This window comes from Marmota marmota, unplaced genomic scaffold (genome assembly GCF_001458135.2).
Source record: "Marmota marmota marmota unplaced genomic scaffold, marMar, whole genome shotgun sequence".
In the NCBI taxonomy this organism is placed as follows: Eukaryota; Metazoa; Chordata; class Mammalia; order Rodentia; family Sciuridae; genus Marmota; species Marmota marmota.
The window spans coordinates 13,710,982-13,731,009 of NW_026000222.1; the positions used below are offsets into that span (position 1 = coordinate 13,710,982).

The 20,028-nt window shown below is 44.5% G+C and overlaps 1 protein-coding gene across 1 annotated transcript in view; it reads right to left on the reverse strand.

The window, feature by feature from the left end:
- Positions 1-6,971: 6,971 nt before the first annotated feature.
- Positions 6,972-20,028, reverse strand: part of Zfhx3 (zinc finger homeobox 3) — a 231,367-nt gene continuing 218,310 nt past the window's right edge. The window contains 2 exon segments of the mRNA XM_015496138.2: positions 6,972-12,801; positions 16,748-20,028. The exon segment at positions 16,748-20,028 is cut by the window's right edge and continues 42 nt beyond it. Coding sequence (XP_015351624.1) covers positions 11,108-12,801; positions 16,748-20,028 — 4,975 coding nt within the window. The 3' untranslated portion in view covers positions 6,972-11,107.

The following is a 20,028-nucleotide window of genomic DNA, read 5'->3' on the forward strand; positions in this document are numbered from 1 at the left end:
CCACAAGTATTTCATCTGGTGCCCTAGGCCTCACTTGGCTAATGTTTCGTTAAGTCTGTAGTTGATTTTGTAGAGGCTTTTACAGTGGCTACTTCTTTCTCCTGTGTTCTGCTGATGAAGAGACAGTCCCGAGTCTCTTCCTCCTTTGAAGGGTATGTTCCTTTCTTAGAATTCAAATTTCTTCATTGTTATCCAACTTTAGTCCTTTAGTGGATTCAAGAAAAATGATTATTTTTGCATATTTTTCTAGTTCTGGTGCTGTTCTTTTATATCTTTAAATTTTTTTGGCTCATTTTGAAATACCAGGCTATATGGCTTACTTTATGGGCATGTCTTTTCTTTCATTATTAGTAGAAATATTACTTTTCTCCTTATCATTTTTCAAATAATAATTTTCTATGAAATTTGACCACAATCCTTTCCTATAGACCATTCTTACATGAAATTAGTTTTCTTGAACTTGTAGGATGAATGAATGACTTTGGATAACTTTTTAAACTTCACGGCTTTGGTGATTCCTGTTTATTTCATGATGTATTAAAAATTATGGTCTTTTTACCTTTTACTCAGAGTTCTTGGTCTACTCTCTTCCCTTGGTTTTATCTAGGTTCCCATATACCTTCTGTCTTCTTCTTTGGTGTCTGTTGTCCTTGTCTTACTCAATTTGAATCCTTTTGCTTGCAGTTTCTTCTTATTGTGGGATTAAGAAGAATATTCATTCCAGCCCTTTCAGATCTTACCAGGGAACCCTTGCCTGCAGCCCTGCAGTGGGAACACATGAACCTCTCCCAGTTCCAGTGGTTTTATGAGAGCTCTCTCAGCTTGGATATTTTAGGATTTCCCTATTCTCCAACTCATTTGATCTCTCCTCTCACCCAAGGTAAGTATGAACTAAATTTTGCCAGAATTAACATACAAACAAAAGAAAAAAATCACTAGTATCTGCAGGGACCTGATTTTCTATCATTCTTCTTTACTACTTAGTGCAATGAATTCATCTCAAAGTGAAAGCCATGCTTTCAAATCAGTGTCTTTCCTTGAGCCACATTTAGTTAATCTGAAAAATCATCTGTGTGAAGGAAGACATTGAAATGAAGTACTTTAACTAAAAAGGCTTGAATAACTTTATGAATAGTGAAAACCCTTGTAGTTAAGAGGGAAGAATTAAAATAGTGTTTTAGTGTCAGTCATACCTGTTTCCACAGGCTGGCTTACAACTCCAAAACCAAGAAGTGGTTTCCCCATTCCATGTGTCACTGTGGTAAGGCAGAAAGGGGGCAAAATAATTCCTTCATTACCTACTCTCTTCCATCTCTGATCACTGTAAGCAAAAGGATGAATTAGCTGCAGCCCTTTATCTTAAGAGTTTAATCAGCATCATATTATATCTAGAGAAGTCTGCTGAGAAGTCAGGTTCCTGTGTTAATTGAAATCTTCATAAGTGTTGGCAAGTACTTTGAAAAGGTACACAGGACGCTTACCACATATATTTAAAAAGTAAATTTGACTTCTGCTTCCAGATGAGATAGAGTAAAAAAGACTAGATGTAGATGTACCTTCCCAACTGAAACAACTAAAAATATGAGACAAACTATCTAAAAGAATGATTTTCAAGGCACTAGATATTACATCATGAAAAACATTGATCCCTGAGAAATGAGAAACAAGGTGAGCTCTCCAATTATCCTACTTTACTGCAACACAGGGAGAGGACCCTAGGTGAAGCCTAATCAACTCCTTCAGTTGAGGTAAAGCTGAGTCTGGGGAGACCAAAGCAGCTAGAATTTGCAGGACCAGAGTATCAGAGGAGAGAGAACTCTGGAGATCTTCAGAGGGTCCCACCCAAGTATTTACTAAAGTACCCACAAATATACACAAGGGAGGAAACTATTTGAAGACCCAAGACAGAACTTGCCAAAAGGATGAGGTTACAGTACCTGATGCCCACACAGGGCGGGAAGAATTCACAGAACAAAGAGTTCTCAGAATAATTATTCTTAGTAGTGGGGAATAATTAGCCCTAGTCTACTACACGGGTCCTGTCCAACAAGACCTGAAAGGATCCAACTATTTCCAAATAATGTAAGTGTATCTGAAAAAAAAAAAAAAAACTTAAGGAAATGTATAGGAATACAAAGACATTTAGTACCGAACAAGGTAAAATTCACAAAGTCTGGTAACGAATCTAAGATTATGAGGTATGCAAACAGGCAGGAAAACATGACCCACGATAAGAATAACCAATCAACTGCAACCAACTCAGAACTTACACAGATGCTAGAATTAGCAGAGGATGACAATGTTCAAAAGGAGAGACGTGGAAGACATTTTACAATAAGACCCCAATTAAACTTCCAGAGATGAAAACTTTAGTGTCTGAGATGAAAAAATACACTGGATAGAATTAATGGCAGGTTAGAAGAAAAGATCGGTGGACTTGAAGACAGAATTGGAAACTGGCCAAAATGAAACACAAAGAGAAAAAGAGCTGAAAAACAAAACACACCAAACAAATGAAAAACCCAGAACATTCGTAAGCTATGAATTAACTTAAGTGGATTAAGTTAATTAATACCCAAAATACCTATATAGTTGGTGCCCTGGGGCAGGGGGAGTGGGGGGAGGGGGGGAGGTAGCAGAAAAATACATAGTTGTAGAAATAATGGCTGAAAATTGCCAATTTTAATAGTCATATCCCACAGATCTGAGAACTGAACAAACCACAAGCACATTAAACATGACTAAAACTATATTAAGGCACATCTTAATAAAATTTTGATGTAATAGTAATAAAGAAAATAATCTTATAAATAACTAGTGAAAAAATACATGAAAAATAAGGATGCCATCATATATGTTATTGGAAATAATCCAAGGCTACATTTACAGTTGTTATCCTCAGAGAAAAGGCAAATTGCCCACTAGTCATTCTCCATACACTTTACTGGTCCTCTGATACCAATATTAGCAACTTTATTGCCAAGGTCATCGTTATTTGATTTAAAATAGACAAAATTCACAGCCAGTCTCCTAAGGCACATGTCACTGATGAGTTCTTATATACAAAGACTATCAGGCAAACACTCTGCTCCAGCCTATTCTATGCTGAATTTTACTCCTTTCCCATGCCTCTTCCATGTACTCATTTTGCAAGTTACTTAAAGAATAATAGCATTTTAAAAACTCCTTCCCAAGTTTAGAGGTGAAGAGGTCCTCTTGCACATTGCCTTGTATGTATTCCCCTTTGGATAATGTTTCTCTTGTGATTCATTCATTCCCACAGTCCCATTTCGGCTAGGTAGCTCTCAGCCTGTGCATCTGAATATGGCCAAAAAGGCAGTGGGCAAATTGTCCCAACTGATTCCATTTCCTCTACTCTGTAACTCCACACATTCAAGCTGCTCAGCCTTCAAGGTATGATTAGGCAGATACATATCTACTCTGCAAACAAGCAAACTGCAAGTTCTCATGACCAAATTAATCAGTACAGGCTGGGCATTAAAATACTGAAATCCAAACACCTGTACTGAACTCTCATACCACTCATGAGTAGAAATTTGCCAAAAGATCTCTGCATCCTCTGATGTGTGAAAGCATCAGAAGTGAATGTATGGCAAGAGTTGGAACGCTAGACCCAAAGTCCTTAGAAAATAGAGTGAACTGAGAGTTTCCAGGAGTAGCAATAGGTTTTGAGCCTGTGGTGTGGACTGGGCAGTGTTGTCACAACACCACCCTATGAAATAGATACTTTCACTTCATTTTGTATTCGGAGAAAGAAACACAGTCAAGGTCACAATGATGGAGCAAGAATTTGAACCCCCACCAAACTGACCCTGGTGCTCACTCTCACCTACCCTTCTCTAATGTCTCAGGTGTATGATGGAGAGAAGGAACACTGGACAGGTTCAACAGGGGTTGGTGCCTCTGTGCCTCACTCATCTCATTATCCCTAATGCTGCGGGTAAATGTCACCCACTTTCCCTACTTCACAGACCACTTGCGGAATGAGCAAAGAAGTGTGTAGTTTTACAAAACCCTTTTACAAGTGTCATTCAATAGAAGGCATTGCAGAGGGGCTGGAAGGGGCTGTAGGAAGGCTTGGGGAAGATGGTTCACTGAGCAGAAGGAGCGAGTGTTGAGGACCTGGGGCTTTCTCCACTCAGGCCCTTCCCACTCGCTGCTCTTCCCAGCTGCTTCTTGGCACTCATTTCTCAGGCCAAGGCATCTTTGCCCAAAAGTAAAACAGTTCATCTGAAGTTTTCATTCCCAGGTTTACTCAAAACTAGGCTAAGTAGTCTTAGTCCATCTCTTCCATACAGAATATGAAATAGTCACAAATAAAGGAACAAAAAAATTGTTTTGTTGTCTGTAATTAAAAAACTCAAGATGACAGATTCAGAGGAACCTAAGTTAACTGGCTAAAACTTCTTAAAAACATATGCCTCTAGTTTAAAAAAAAAAAAAGGATGCAAGAGGAAGGAAAGGGGAAGGAAAATCTCACCTTCATCATGAAATAAAGAATAATGGAAATGCCTCCTACTTTAATGGTCTCGAGAGCACTAATTTCTTTGCAAGTTTTGCCAGAGCCTTAGCTGGTCCACCTCCAGCAGTAATGTGGAGGCCATGCGAGCACATCTGTCCTGCTATAATTAAGGCTGCAGAGCAGAGCAGCAGGTGCAAACTTCTCATCCTTCAACTTGACTCTTAAGCCGCTTGTGTTCTTGTAACTTACAGTCTTAACTTGTTAAAAGTGAGATTTGGACGGTCATTAGTCTATAACAGGGACTAGGTACTGCAGACATTTTTTAAAGCAAAATTAGAAACAGCTACCTAACACATATCAGCCATTTTAAGATGTTGCCATTTCACATTTTCCAAGGGAGGGGGACTATTAATTCCACGGAGAGTAATATCCACATGAGCATGGTATTGAAGCCAGATTGGGAGACTTCTTTTGCGTTAAGAGAAAAAGCCTCTCAGAAAGAGCTTCAGTTCTCTGACTCAATCCTCTCTCAATGTAATTTAGGCACCTAGATTCCCTGATGCAAAGGGCTTACCAACACCAAGTTTTGTCTTATTTTCTTGTTAAAAATTTATCTGTAGAAGAATTTGAATTGTAGGCACCTTCCCCTCAAAAGCTGAAGCAGCAAAACCTCTCTGTGAAACTGGTTCCATTTAAAACATCTCAATGTGACCTTAAAATAATTATAGCTTAGAAAGGCAGATATGGCTTTAGTTCTGAACAATTCTTACCCTGTGCCTTTTCATGGTGTGGGAGAGAAATCTGTGACTGTGTGCCAAGAAGACATACTGAGACAGAAAGCAACTGCTTCTTTAGGAACACCCAAAAGAAGGGTCCAATGCCTGGATAAAGATCTGGGTTACAGATGGTGACAGTACCTGTTGGGCACAAAGGTTGCAGCACTGTCCAAAGAATCAGCGTTCCTCTCTGAACATTAGGGATGCTCATGCCAGTTGTAGAACCCTGGGATTCTGAGTGAATAGTCACTGCTTCTTGAATATCTGCTGCAGGAACTGAGAAGAAATATTTGGTTGACAATGGCTATCTAGGGCCTATAGAAAAGGGTTTCAGAGTTTAACTCTTGACAAAGAAACAATCCCTGTTGACCAAAGGCAGATGATACACACCTTGCAGGGACATGGCCAGCCTATGATGTCATCCAAGCCCAGCTGCTAGAGCTTTGCAAATTACTTCTTAGTTGTGGTGATAAATTAGAGATGAATGAAAGGGCTTTGGGCTGCATCTTGGATGTGAGTCCTCATTAATGAATTAAAGACATTTTAAGTCCTCATTAATGAATTAAAGACATTATAATACAGGGTTTATTTTATTTTTTTAATAATAAGACTGAACTGTCTCTCGAATGCGGGAATTACTAATGCTACTGCTATTGTCCAGACTATGCGTGTCCCAAATTCTACTCTAAAAGATATACAGAAAAGCCCTTTGGGAGACCAGGCAAATGTAATCAATCATCCCTTAATTTAACTTACTGTTTTCATCCTTGAGATACAAACACTAGATCCAGTTCCCAGTTCAGCAAAGTTGAACCTACCTCTCTCCTGGCCACCAGCAAAGCCTCTTTGCTTCAGTTGTGCCAAGTGCATAAAAATTTCACGTAAACATTAAAAGTTTATATGAATTAAAAATATAGTTGAGTTGGGCATGGTGATATACCCTCGTAATCTCAGCTACTGTGGAGGCTGAGGCAGGAGGATCTCTAGTTCAAGGTCAGCTTGGGCAACATGTAGTGAGATCCCTCCTCAAAAAAAAAAAAAAAAAATCCAGCTGTTACTAGGGCTCTTTGGAGCCAAGAATTCTCTAAGAAGACAGGCTTACATCTTCCTTGGACCAATGAAAATGTGTCATGGCCCAAACTTCTGGCACTTTTGAGTGCTAGGAGATGCAAAACAAAGAAAAAACCAATTTGTACACATGCTTGTGTAATCTCAGCAATAGTACTCCCTGCACATAAAACCTCAAGATATTGTTCAAATTTACACTCCACCAGCTGTCAACCCCCTGCTCTCTCACACACACACACTTGTGTGAGCATACACATGCATACACACACATACACATACACACACATACATACACACACATACATACACAATCTGGGAACAGAGTCAAGAACTTTTGCTCATATTTTTTTAATGTATCACAATGAGCAGGAAACATACTTGATGAAATATTTTCAAAGGAGTATATTCAATTACCATCTACAATCAACTTAACTATGACAACAAAGTTTTTGTGACAAATTTCTTTTTTTCAGTTTGAAAGTTCCATGTGGTTCTGTTTGTTAGTCTCCATGTATTTTGGTACAGTTCAAGATCAGCATTGTTACAGTAACAAAAAAGCTAACAAGACTACATTATAGAAAAACACCAAGAACATCATTTTTGGTTTCACTTGCTCTATTTTTTTTTTGTTTTTGTTTTTTTTGTTTTGTTTTGTTTTTGTTTTTTTGTACATTGCAAAGGCTGTTCATATACCTCTTCACCTCAGGGTCATGTTCATTTAAGCTTTCTTTCCTACCCAAACTTGCCCCCCTCCCCCCTGAAGAAAGTAAACAAACAAACAAAAAAACTAGTCAAAGCTTTGTTTCACAGTGGGCAGTATCTCAGCGCCAACAAACAACCAACTCAATTTATGCTTCTATTTAAAATGTTTTAATTTAATTTATTATTTAAAAAAAATATATGTCCATGAACATCAAGTGCACTGGCTTGGGTCACTGCCTCTCTCTCCTGCAACTTCCTGCCATGCCTGAAAAACTCAGGTTTACACATGCCGTCTGTTTTACTTTATTTTCAATTGTGTAAAACTTTGGCCACATTCATCTCTTTAAATAGCATTTAATTAAAAAAAAAAAAAACTTCCTAGACGTATTAACTCTTCTGTGTGTGTGTGTATATATATATATTGTGTATGTGTGTATTTTCCTTTTAAGTTTCTTTTTGGAAGGATGGAGAAAGGATGGATGAAATCACTCCCATTCTGTGCATCAAGAGCTGGTGCTATGACCCAATGTGTCTGGCACCAACCCACACTGTGGAGTATTTGAGAAAAACCAAAAACAAACAACAAAAACAAACAAACAAACAAACAAAAAAACCAACCAACAACAACCAAAAAGCGAAGTGCCAATGGAGATTACGAACTAATTTAAAAAGTGAGTTTGGATATCCTACGCAGCTACCCACTATACAGCAGACAGGAATAGATTCCCCGAGTGAGATGGATCCAAACAGTTGAGCGTTGTAGTGAATTCATGCTTTGTAAATGCTACAGGTCATAGCCACTGATGTCAGCCCACAAACATGTGACCAGCTCATGTTTGACTTCGACTTTGCACCCTCATTGACTGCTTTGCTACTTCTGGGTTAGTGCTGAGAATTACTTCTGTTTTGAATGAACATACATGTGGGCGGTACAGTTGTAGAGGAAAGCATTAAGTGTGCAACCCACTCCAGGTTGAAACAATCATATACCCCTCAGAGGAATACTGGTGGGTGGAAGCATGCTTAGCCAATCTACCCAACCACCTTATTTGTTGCCAAACACACCCACAGGTCAAGGCATGGCATAACAAAACAATGACAGTCACTCTGCCTCACAGAGGGAGGATGGCATAGTAGGAAAAAAAAAAAAAAACCCCACAAAAAACAAAAAACCCAACCACCCAAAATTAAAACCATTAGGGAAGGGGTAGCAAAATTACAAAGGAAGTTAAAGTTGAGGGGGGAGGGAAAGGGACAGAAATTGCACTATTACCAAGCAATATCATTTTTAAAAACAGTTTTTAGAGAAAACCTAGCAGAATTTGACAGGTAAAGCTAGTGTTAATTGTTAACTGGTGTCACATAAAGAACCAAAAACAAAAACAATTTTTTTTTCTATGATACAGACACAGAGTAACATACAACAGTTAAATGGCAAAAAATACATATATATATTTCATAGAGTTACAAACAAGATAAAATAATGAAAAAACAACGAAAAAACTGTACAACTTTAAAATTTAAAAATGTTCATCTCAAACACAGGGAGAAATACAAGAATTCTTGTTAAAGGAAATAGCTTGTTAAAACAGTAAATGTTTTGCGTACTTGTTTTTGACACCTTATGCTACAACTGGATACTGATATGAATAGTTACGATGGTATTCTTTAGAATTTCTACTTAAAAAAATTAAAAAGGAATTTGCACTGTGCATCAGCCTAGTTAGAAGTATGTACAACAGTTCAGATCTACTCTTTCATTTAACTAAAAACAAATTCATAAAAATAGTCCCGGCTAAAAAAGAAAAAAAGAAAAAAGAAATCCATTTTCAGATCTTGGAATGCTCCAGTCTTTTGCAAAGTCGATGAGTGGCTTCAGCACTGGGGAAAGAAGCCTGAAAGGTGACCAATGGAACCTGTATTCACAGTCTTCAAAGTTCCCTTTTGAAACATAAGGAGGAGAATGAAGGGGAAAAGGACTTCACACTTTGGGGGCAAGGGGGAGATTGTGTCTGTTGATGTTTGGCTACGAAAGTGAAACAGCAAAGCATCTATTTGTCTCCAAAATCTACGTTTTAGCAGCACAAAGTTTTCCTTTCAAAGTTCAGACCGTTTTCAAGATTAAAAAAGGGGATGTGTAGCATTGTGTTGTGTTACAAGAATGTGGATACTAACATAAACACAGGTGCCTCACGTACGGTTTCCTCTTCTGCTCTCTGTACATTGCTATCTGCTTCTTCGTTGGCTGCGCTCTGGAACACTCGCCGCTCAGACTGCCTAACACAAGGACAAAACTTTGAAGTAAAAAATGTGTCTTTTGGTATATGGAATTGTCATTAACAGTTGCCTCTCTGCTTGCAGAAGAGGCACCTAACAACCTGGGAATCTTTTGTTTTACTCTTTCTTTTATTAAACTAAGTCTTGTTTGTTTAAATCAGAAACAAATTCTCAAGTAACAAGAACCCTTTCCCTCTTTTCTGCATCAGCAGCGAAAGGGTGTGTCTTTGGATTTTATTTAAAGCATGAAATTTCTTTTTCTGAGAGAGGAAAGAAAAAACACAAATACAAAACCAAAAACCAACCCCCTAACCAAAACTTTTCTTTTCTTTTCTTTTTTTTTTAATTAAAAAAGTACACAACCCAAATACACAAACTGAAACAAATGCCTTAGTTTAGGAAAAGAATATTTGAAGCATCTACCGAACAAGGAGGAAAAGAAGGGGGTACAAGAGAAAAGCCAAAGGAAGGATAAATAAAAAATAAATGTACAAGGCTACAGACAAAGGTAACTAGAATTATATGCCTTTAAAAAGTTTCAACTCCCCAACCAAAAATAATCTGTGAGGATCCTAATGACCCCTAGAATCCTTTGAAATTCTTTCTTTAGTTTTATAAAATAATTCTGCAGCTACCCTCTAAGAAATGAAGGCAGCTACCTTAAGTGGGAGATTATAGGATGGGAGTTGGGAGGAGGAAAGACAAAAGTGGAGTTAAGGGACAAAGGGGAGAAAAGCTTAGGCGAATCAACGGATTGTAATCTATCTGCTAGGGATGAACAAGACGACATCAAATGAGGAGCTGTCAGCTGGACCATACAAAAAGCTAAATGTACACAAAAGGTTTTTTCCTTTTAAATCTACCATACTGCTTCAGTTCATTTCCAATGCAACAATCTACTCAACACCAAAAATGGTCATATCTATCATAAATACAGAAAGTCAGTTTTTTAAAACTTATTTTTTAAGCTACAAGTCCTCAACACTCTTTGTGTGTGTGGGTTTTTTTCTTGTTTGTTTTTCGTTTTTTTCTGAAAGTGGGAGTGCTTAACTTTTCCCCTTGAAATTGGCTTCAGCAGAAAAGCTATCCTTAAAAATCCCCAGAAAGCTAAAGCAGTTCACATTGTTTTTCTCAAATACTTTCTGCCCGTTTTTAAATTAACAAAACAAAACAAAATCTTTTCTGGAACCAAAAAAAAAAAAAAAAAAAAAAAAAAAAAAAACTGAAAAAATAATATATATAAAACAATGATTCTGAAAACAGAACAAAGTGTGAGCGATTGACCTGAGAATAAAAAGACATTACATTTCTTTTTTTCTTTTTAGCAAGCCATTGGTATCTGAATGCTAAGATAGCAAGAAATCTAAAACTGCAACAAGGTGGACTGCTTTCCCATACAGTGCATGCCGGGCTCCTCTGTGCTCTCAAGGTGGGGCGTTTATTGAAAAGGGGCAAATATACAAGGGGTTTAAGCTCCAAAGACATAGGGGAGGCCCTGCGGACTTCTGTTTCCCAGACCAATAGTACCTTCAAAAGGACACAATGGAACAGGGTTAGGGGTGTTTTTGTTTTTAATATTAAAAGAAAAAAGACAAGAATGTAAAATCACCGGCATAGATAGGTATATGGGAAAACAACCCACGCTTTTTCTTTTTTTTCCTTTTTTTTTGTTTTTTTTTTTGTGTGTTTTTTTGTTTTTTTGGTTAGAAGCTTTGGAATTGCAGTCAGTCTATTTTTGAAATTGGTTTGTTATTAATTTTTTTATTTAAATTCATTTGTTTGTATTGTTCATCTTCAAAGCTTACAATCTGAAGGTGTCCGTTCCTACACTGGTCAGACCACTGTCCTTGGGGCAGCTGGGGTCTTTGGGACCCTCCACCGGGCTCGCCGGTCCGTCGGACTTTTGGCTGAGATCCGTGTCAGACTCCTCCGAATAGTCGTCTGTTGGCATCGAGGGCTGAACCCCTGAGGTGCTGCATGAACTTGAGGTAACCGTTGAAGATGAGGAGAGAGGAGGAAAAGAAGGGGGCTTCGCGGCCGAAGCCCGGGCGACCACCGGCGGCCAAGCCTTCCTGGGGGCGTGGGGGGAAGCGGGCGGGGGCGCGGGGGCCGACGGGGGCGGGGGGCTGTCGTTTGAGTGAGCGGCAGACTGCGAGGTAGATGCGGTGCTAGGATCGGGGAAGCAGGCAGAGTGAGGTAATAAACTAGGGTGCTCTTTGGCGTTTCTTGCTGCTCTCGTGATTGTTCTGTGTTTGTGCAAGGCCGACTCGAGATGTTGACTCAGAGCTTCCTCCCCACAGAGCGCGCTCTCGCACGCCAGGCAGTGGTACGAGCCGCCGCCGCCGCCGCCACCGCCGCCGCCGCCACCGCCACCGCTCCCGGTGGGGACGTGAAGCACCATCTCTTGCAGGTTCACCACAGACTGGCCGAAGAAGCAGAGGGACTTCAGGTGGCTCCTCGCCGCCTCCTCGTCGCCGAAGCCCGCCTGGCACTTGCGGCAGACCAACTTGTACTGCACCTTTGGAACAATGAAGGGGTCGTAGAGGGAGTCCGCACTTTTGCTTTCTGCTTCTGGCTCTTCGGGGGGTTTCGGCAGGAGGGGGGACACCTCGCGGGGGGCATTTTTCTGCTCTTCTGGTTTGGGGGATTCTTTGGCAGGGTCTTTGTCTGGGGAAGCAGCCCCCTGGGGGACTGGGGTTTGGCTTGCTTTGGGCTGCTTCTGCTGCTGCTGCTGCACTTTTTGCTGCTGCTGCTGCTGCTGCTGCTGCTGCTGCTGCAGTTGCCGCTGCTGCTGCTGCTGGATCACCTCCTGCAGACTCTGCTGGTATTGCTGGTACTGCTGCAGTAGGGAGCCTGGGGACAGCCCCATCAGGGCCTGCGACAGCGCAGGGCTGTAGGGGAACAGGCCTTCCATGCCATACATAGGCTGCAGGTACCCGCTCTGCAGGGCGCCAGGGATCTGGGGGGCGTAATAAGGAGAAAAGCCTGGTACAAAGTAAGGAAGGAACTGGCTCGTGAGCAGTGCTGTGGGGTCTGAAGTCAAGGCTGCCTGCAGGGCCTGCAGCTGAGCAGGGTCCACTGCATACTCCATGGCGGGCATCGGGGCAGAGAGCGTGGCTGCAGCAGCCGTGGGCGCCTCTCCCTTCTCCTTCTTGGGGGCAGGCAGGGGTTCACCTTTCCCTTTGTGTGCCTTCTCCTTCTCCTTTACTTTCTCACTGTCTTTGTCCTTGCGTTGCTGCTGCGGTGGGAGCTGTGGGGTGGGTGGCAGCTGGGCTGCTGGCGGCGGGGGAGGCTGCTGCACCTGTGGCTGCTGCTGCTGCTGCTGCTGGGGTTGGGGGGGTTGCTGAGGGGCCATCGCCATGGTGGCTTGTGCTGGGGTCGGGGAGCTCAGCGATGCTGAGGACGGTTTATTTGGTAATCCAGATGTGGGGAGGCCAGGGGAAGGAACTGTTGTGCTGGGCAGACCCATCAAGTTCAGTTTAGGAGACGTTAAAGCTAAAAGGAACGGAGACAGAAAGAGAAATAACCAGTCAGTCCAGAGAGGCAAGGCTGAAGCTCAAGACATTTACCTGTGTCACTGGCACAATCTGAGATGTCAAGGTTTCAGCCTGAAAGATCCTCTCAAAACCAACATTTTCAACAGAATTGTCCCACCAGGCCCAGGATTGGATAGCTGAGCATTTTGATCAGGACCCAGTCCTTTTGATCAGCTCCCGTCCTTCCCCTTTCAGCTAAACAACTTGCAACACCTTCCTACCCAGCATACCACACCCATTAGCTGACACTGTCCTTGCCATGCACTCCCAGATACCATTCACTCTGCCCAGTGCAATTAGTCTGGAGGCCCCCAAACTAGCTGTTTCCAGCTGGGGCTCATTTGAACCAGGGGCTTTCATCAAAGCACTACAGAAATAGTACAGCCACGAGGCTCCACCAGAAGTTGTCTGAAGAAGGGAGCCAAAGCAAGAATCCTGGCAAAGACCCAAGGCCACAGCAAACAAAACAGGCTCTATACATATCCTTCCTCTCTGACCTCCATTGCTGCAACTGAATGGGTGCTTTAGGAGGCCAGAGAAGAGAACCATAGGAGTGTGGAGGAGGGGCCTGGGAAGAAATAAACAAACCCACTCAGGGAAAACTGCTCCAGTGCCTTGGCTCTGCTGATGTGCTCCAAGTCTGCTGAATAAGACTACCACCTCTTCCTGCCCCTGTGTGAAGGAAAGCTCAGTGGGGATTCAGGTGCTTGAGGAACCAGTCACAGAAAGAGAAAAGCAGCATCAGAAATAGAAGAAAGTACTGACACTGTCAATTCCCAAGACATCATGGCCAACCCCTGACTACTGTTTATGGGTCTCAGAGGTCTCTAACCCTGTTGGCAGGGACCCACCATCAATCATGCTCAGTCCTCACCATCTACGCTCTGCAAAGAAAGCCTTCACCCAGCCCAGGGCCTCAGTCCTCCTCAACACACACCTGTCACCTAGAGGGTGTGTTTGGTTCCAGGGTGATAGGAGGAGGGCATTGTGGCTGATGGTACACCAAACCTCAGGCATGTTCAGACAGCTGGGTCATAAGGAAAGGCAGCAAGGGGCAGTGTGCTAGCGGAAGAAACGCTGAGAACAGGCAGGTTGTGGAGTCCAGAGTGCACAGGGAGTGGTCCTCAGAACTCTCCAGATTCACCAGTCTGCACTGCTGCACGGCACACACCCCTTCGTGGATTTTTCACAACATAATATAAAATTTTACACAAGAATGTAAAATTTAAAAATCTTACAGCTCATTAATATTTAATTGGGACCACTTGCCAGAAAGCTGGGGCAATAGTTCCACAGCATGACACTCTTCGTGAGAAACAAAACAAAACAAACCACGTGCAGCCTAGACCTGGGTGAAGACTATGGTGATATCCAGCAGGAGTGGTACAATGTCCCCTTGACTATCAAAACCCTTAGGTTTCAGATGAAAATAAGGTTGCTTCAAGTCACCAATCCCAGGAAAACATCTGCTAACATTGGATAGAATAAGGAAGCTTCCCTCAGCATCACATAATGGACTCTTCCAAAACAGCAGAAAGGGAATGCTGAGAGTAACTCATCCAATTTCCTCAATGCATACAAGCAACTGAAACCAGAGAAGTGACTGATTGATTGTACCAGAAAAATTCAAATGCTTGATGGTTAAATTGGCATAAATGAGGCAGAGACAGAAGGGATTATGAATTCTAAATCTGGAACAAGGCTCTTTCTGTCTACCACTAAGCAACGGGCCCACTCCATATTTCAGGTTTGAGGCCAGAGCCAAAAGATCTGTGGGGCAAAGAGGGAATGTCCACAGATCCCCCATTCTCAGGGCTTTAGGCCTTTGAGACAAAGATTCAGGTCAGGAGGCCTTAAATCGACTTTGTATGTGTTCAACCAATTGTCTATGAGGGAGACTCAAAATTTAAGAAACATTTCCTAACCCCCGCTATTTGCCAAGCTTGCACTAGTCAATGCACCTTCACAAAAATTCTTGGTTTTCGGTAAGATCACAACCAAGCAAGGTGCTTCACCACTCGGAGTCTTACTCATGTACCTCTGGAGTCAGAGTGACCCTGTGTGGATTATGGCTGACGCACACTGGCTGTGCAACCTTGGATCCACTAACTGACCTCTTGGAACCCCAGCTTTCCACAATAGATGGTTCTGGAGATCAAATGAAAGGCCATGTACAAAGAGCTTAGCATTGGGCCTGACATACACTAATTGCTTAATAAACACAAGTTCTTTCCCTCCCATTCCAGATCAGTGCTCTTGAGCTGTGGTACAAGCAGGTGCTGGCAACTGGGGCACATCTGGCTACCCTGACTGATTAAAAGCACAGCTTTCTATCTTGAGTCTACTCAAGCGGTCAGAACCTAAGTAGCACTAAATGTATACCTGTTGACTGACTGGCTCATATTGAGTGTTGTGGAAGGAGCACATAGCACTGGGAGCCCGGAGGCCTGGGTGGGAGCTCTGGCTCCTACCCTAGCTTGCTGAATGGTCTTGACCTCTCTGGGCCTCAGTTTTCTCATCTGTAAAACAAGGGGAATACATCAGACATTCTGGTTCTACTTTTTTTTCCCACATTTTTATGATACGCTGGGCCTTCCTAAGCCCCTGGGCTACAACGATAATTCAGTGCCTGGCACTTTCCATAGCTTGTTTCCTGGCTTCTGTCTGGCAGGCTTAGCAGCATTCTGTGGTGTTACTTGCCAATACACATATGCAATGACTGCTGTGTCTCAATGCTTTCCTTTCTTGTTCTCTTTGGATAAGAAACTGGGACCAGGAATTCAGTACTTTCTTTGTCCTGGTAAAAATGGCCAAAACTGCAAAACTTGGAGTTTATTTGGTCAGAAACTAGGGCTGCAGAGCAGCTTTAACCCCTGGGAATGGGCACATTTTGAAGACAAGGAAGCCCTCTGAGGAGCTCTCCTTGGTTCAGCATGTACTGGTCAGTGTAGGCTGTTGTGGGTAGGGTGGGGGGCCAAATCCTCCCGGGACCTTGGAGGGGAGGGTCCATTTGGGAAAGACAGCTGGATCAGGGAAGATGGGTGAGGACAGAGGAGGACAAACAAGAGGTATGTAGGAAGACCTGCAAACTTCCCGTTGTGAATACAGAAGCCAGTATTTATGATTGTCAATGGGTGGGAGGGAGGAAAGGGAAAAGGAATGAAGGGGTGACTGAGGATGTCTACAGTGTGAATTAGTACCTCTATCTGGAAGACTGACATGGCCATGTCAAAACTAAGAACCCCAAGGCCAAGTACAAGATTCCTGGTCAGTACTTTCAAGTGGAAAGGTAATCTCCTTAGAAACTAGCCCGGCTACTGTTGCTCTGGCTAGAAGAGAACCCAAACAGTAATGAAGAGCCACCACAGAAGAGCATCTTCCTGATAGCAGATCTATCATAGGAGTTCTCTAAAAAAAGATAGCAGGGACCCCAGGTGAGGGCAAAGAGTAAATTGTCCTGGACCAGTTTCCATAGGGTACCAGCTAGGACTAAATGTCTTATATTTGCAACAACTATCTAGATGAGACTGGCCATTTCATAGACCCAAATGGAAGGGTCTATGATGGAAACCTCTTGAAAATTCCCTAGGAATCAGTATGTCAAGTTCTTTCCTATAGCACACACGCTGGTTGTGCTGCCGAACACAGGGCATAAGTGTGGTTTCCGAGGAGACTGTTCTAACCAGGAGCTCCCATCCCTAGACTTGATTAGAAAGGCCAAGAACCCATGTACACACTGGCACTGGGATGGCGCAGTAGAGGGAAATATATTCTTGCTGCTTTCAAAGAAGCAGAAAGGGAAGCTTCCTGTTTGCCCATACTCAGGAGGATTTGGCATGGTCACCACACAACAAAACACTAACTGAGCTTTAATGCTGAAGAGAATCACCTAGAACAGAACCCACCTGTGTTGGATGGAGTAAAGCCTGGCAAGGAGGGGCTGTTGAGGCCGGGGAGCAACACGGGAGGAATGCCCTGGAGCGCTGGATACGCTGTAGGAAGGTTAAGAGCCTGGAGAGGGGCATTGTCAAACATCCCTTGCTGCTGAGCTGCCAGTCCAAGGACCTCATTGGCCTTTTTAATCCGGTCCAACTCTTGTTGAGCCATCAACTGACGTACAGTGGCTGGGTCAAAGTATTCTTTCTCCTTGTCCAACTGGCTTCCAATGGTGTCTTTGACTTTGGAGATGTGCTGTTGGGAAAAGATATGGTCACGTACAGACAGCCGAGCGCTGTACTTGATGCCACACAAAGTGCACTCTGTTTTGGGTCCCTCGTAACTTGTTTGGTTTATACCAAAATGCTTGGCCATGCTTAACTTGGACTTCTTTTCTTTTGCCCGGGCGTTCTGGAACCAGACCTGAACAACTCTCTTTGGCAGTCCAATGTCATTGCCCAGGACCTCACACTCTAGCATAGTGGGTGTCCTATAGTCATTAAAGCATGACTTGAGGACCTTCAGCTGCAAATTGGTCATCTGAGTGCGAAAACGTTTCTGCCCAGGCCGATCCCCGCTGTCACCAGATTTGCCTGCGGAACCACTCACACCAGGACTCGGGGAGCAGGGGTCCGCAAGGCTTGAGGTTTCACTGTAGTCCACTGTACCTTCGTTGTCATATTCTTTGCTATAAAAGCTCGGGGCTGGGCTGACCAGACCAGATGACAACCGATCTTCATACTCAGACATTGCCATCATGGCTGCTTTGGTCAGCCCCTCACTGGGTGCAGAAGATGATTTGGTTTCAGTTGCTATTCCCGTCGCACTGTCATTATCCGCATTGCCCTCGTCTCCTGTTGTGGTGTCGGTGATTGCCGTGTTGACAGAGGAACAGTCATCGTTGTCCAGCTTAGTTTGGTCAAAGTTTAGATTAACTGAGGACATGGAGGGGCTTTCAAAGTCTTCGATCCCCTCCACCTTGATGGAGGAAGGGCTGAGAAGTGTTCTGGGAGACAGCTCCATGGTTTTACTCACAGGTGAGAGGGGGACACCCTGGCCATCACTACTGCTTGGGGGTAGGTGGGAAAAGCTAGTTCCATCAAAAATATCTCCTTTCATCTGGAGTCCCCCGTCACAGTCTAAGAGCATCGCAGACAGAGTTAGGTTGTAGCCAGCTCTCTTGGCTTCATGCCAGTGGCGGGACCGGATATGAGCCTCGAGGGCAGTCTTGGCTTTGAAGAGCGCTCTGCAAAAAGGGCATCGTCTGTGGGCCTGGGCTGGGCCCACAGCCCGGAACTGTCCTTTCCTTTCCCGAGCTCGGGTGTTCTGAAACCAGACCTGCACCACGCGTTTCTTCAAGCCCACCTCGTGTGCGATGTGATCCAACATCTTTCGAGTTGGATTGGAGTCCAGCAGATACTTTTGGTAAAGAATTTCCAGCTGTTCCGGCGTAATGGTCGTCCTCAAACGCTTGTCCCTCTGCGGCTCCTCCCCTCCCGTCCCACTGTCATTCTCTCCGGGGCTCCCGCTGGCCTTTTCCTCCAGCTTCCTCTTGAGAGTGTTCATGGTGGAGGTGGGCGTGGAAGGAGAGGTGGCCGAGCTGGCGGGGATCTGAGGAATGGCCCCCGAGAGCAGCTGGCTGGCCAGGAGTGGGTTGCTGGGATCAAACAGCATGAAAGGCATGTCCAGTGACCTGTCCAAAAACTGAGGGTGGATGAACTGGTTCTGCGCACTCAGGAAGTGAAGCTGCTGATGCTCCTGCCAGTGCTCAAATGATGGGAAGGCCAGCTTGCACTGGTCGCACTGGTAGGGGATTAGCTGAGGAGGTAGGTTTGCCAGCTGTTGAGGAGTTGACGTGTGGAGGGGCTTGAGGGGCAGGTGGGAGAGCTGAGAAGGACTGGGGCTCGACTGGGGCAGGGGACACTGAGGAGGGGGCGCCTGTGGAGGAGGCTGTGGCAGGGAGGGCGGGGCAGCCAGCTGTGGGAGCTTTGGCTGGGGTGCACTGGTCTTCTGCTCCGGCTGGTCTTGCTGCTGCAGCTCTGCCTTTGGTTGTCCTTGCTTTTCTTGGGTTTGGTTCGGCTGTGCACTGGGAGGGTCAGCCTGCTTTGGTTTCTCATCACTCGCCTCTGCTTTTGAACTGAAGGTGGCCAGGTCGTCGGCCTCCGCTGTAAGCTGCAGGAAAGCAGAGGGAGCCGTATTGGCCGATGGTGCGGGAGCGCTGTAAGCCTGCGAGGGCATCGGGGTGCTGCAGGAGGAGCTGGTGGGGGTGAGGATTTCCATGGCATCCATGGAGTCCTCGTTTTGGCTATCATCCTGCCCCTCCTCGTCCTCGTCCTTGTAACACAGCTTCTTCTGGTGCTTGATGAGATCAAAGATGCGCTGGAACACCAGGCTACATTTCTTGCACTGGTAGTTCAGGTTGCTTGTTCGGATGTATCTATCATTTGTAAGCTCTCGCCGCTCTCCGTCTTTGCCCTCTCCCTGATTCTCATAATTTTTCCTGGCCTTCTGTCGGGCATTCTGAAACCACACCACAATGACTCGGGTTGGAAGGTTCAGTAAATTAGAGAGTTGCTCAAATTCATCATCCTTTGGGTAAGCATTGGCATCAAAGAAGTCCTGGAGGACTCTCAGCTGGTAGTCAGTAAACCTTGTTCTGGAAGACCTCTTGCTACCCCAGTACTCCTGCTTCTGAGGTTCTGGGGAAGGAGGCCTGGAGTCGATCTTGAGCTCCTCCAGGCTGGTGATGGGAGGATTGCTGAAGTTGTAGGGGGAGTCCTTGTTGCGCTGCCGCTCTTTGAAGAGGGTGTTCCTGAACCAGTGCTTGATCACTTTCTGGGGCAACCCAGACTTGTCTGCCATCTCTTTGATCTGCTCCTCACTGGGGGAGTTGTTGATGTCAAAATACTGCCGCAGCACTCGGAGCTGGTCATCGGTGATCCTGGTGCGAGGCCTCTTGTTCTGTTGCTGGAGCAGGGTTGGATTGAGCTGGTGCTGGTACAACTGGGCCAGGTCTGCGGGCAGAGGTTCCACAGGGCCAAGTTGAGGGGGCAGCTGAGCTGGCAGGGTCTGCAGTGGCATGGTCTGCATCATCAGCGGCGAGAAGATGGGCAACTCCATCGGCATGGAGAGCTGGGTGAGCGGCACCGAGGGCTGGGCCGGGGCGATGGTGGGCGAGGTGATGGGTGGGGCTGACGCCGGGATGGCAGGCGTGGAGGCTGGCTGTGGGGGTGCTGCAGGAAGAGGGGGC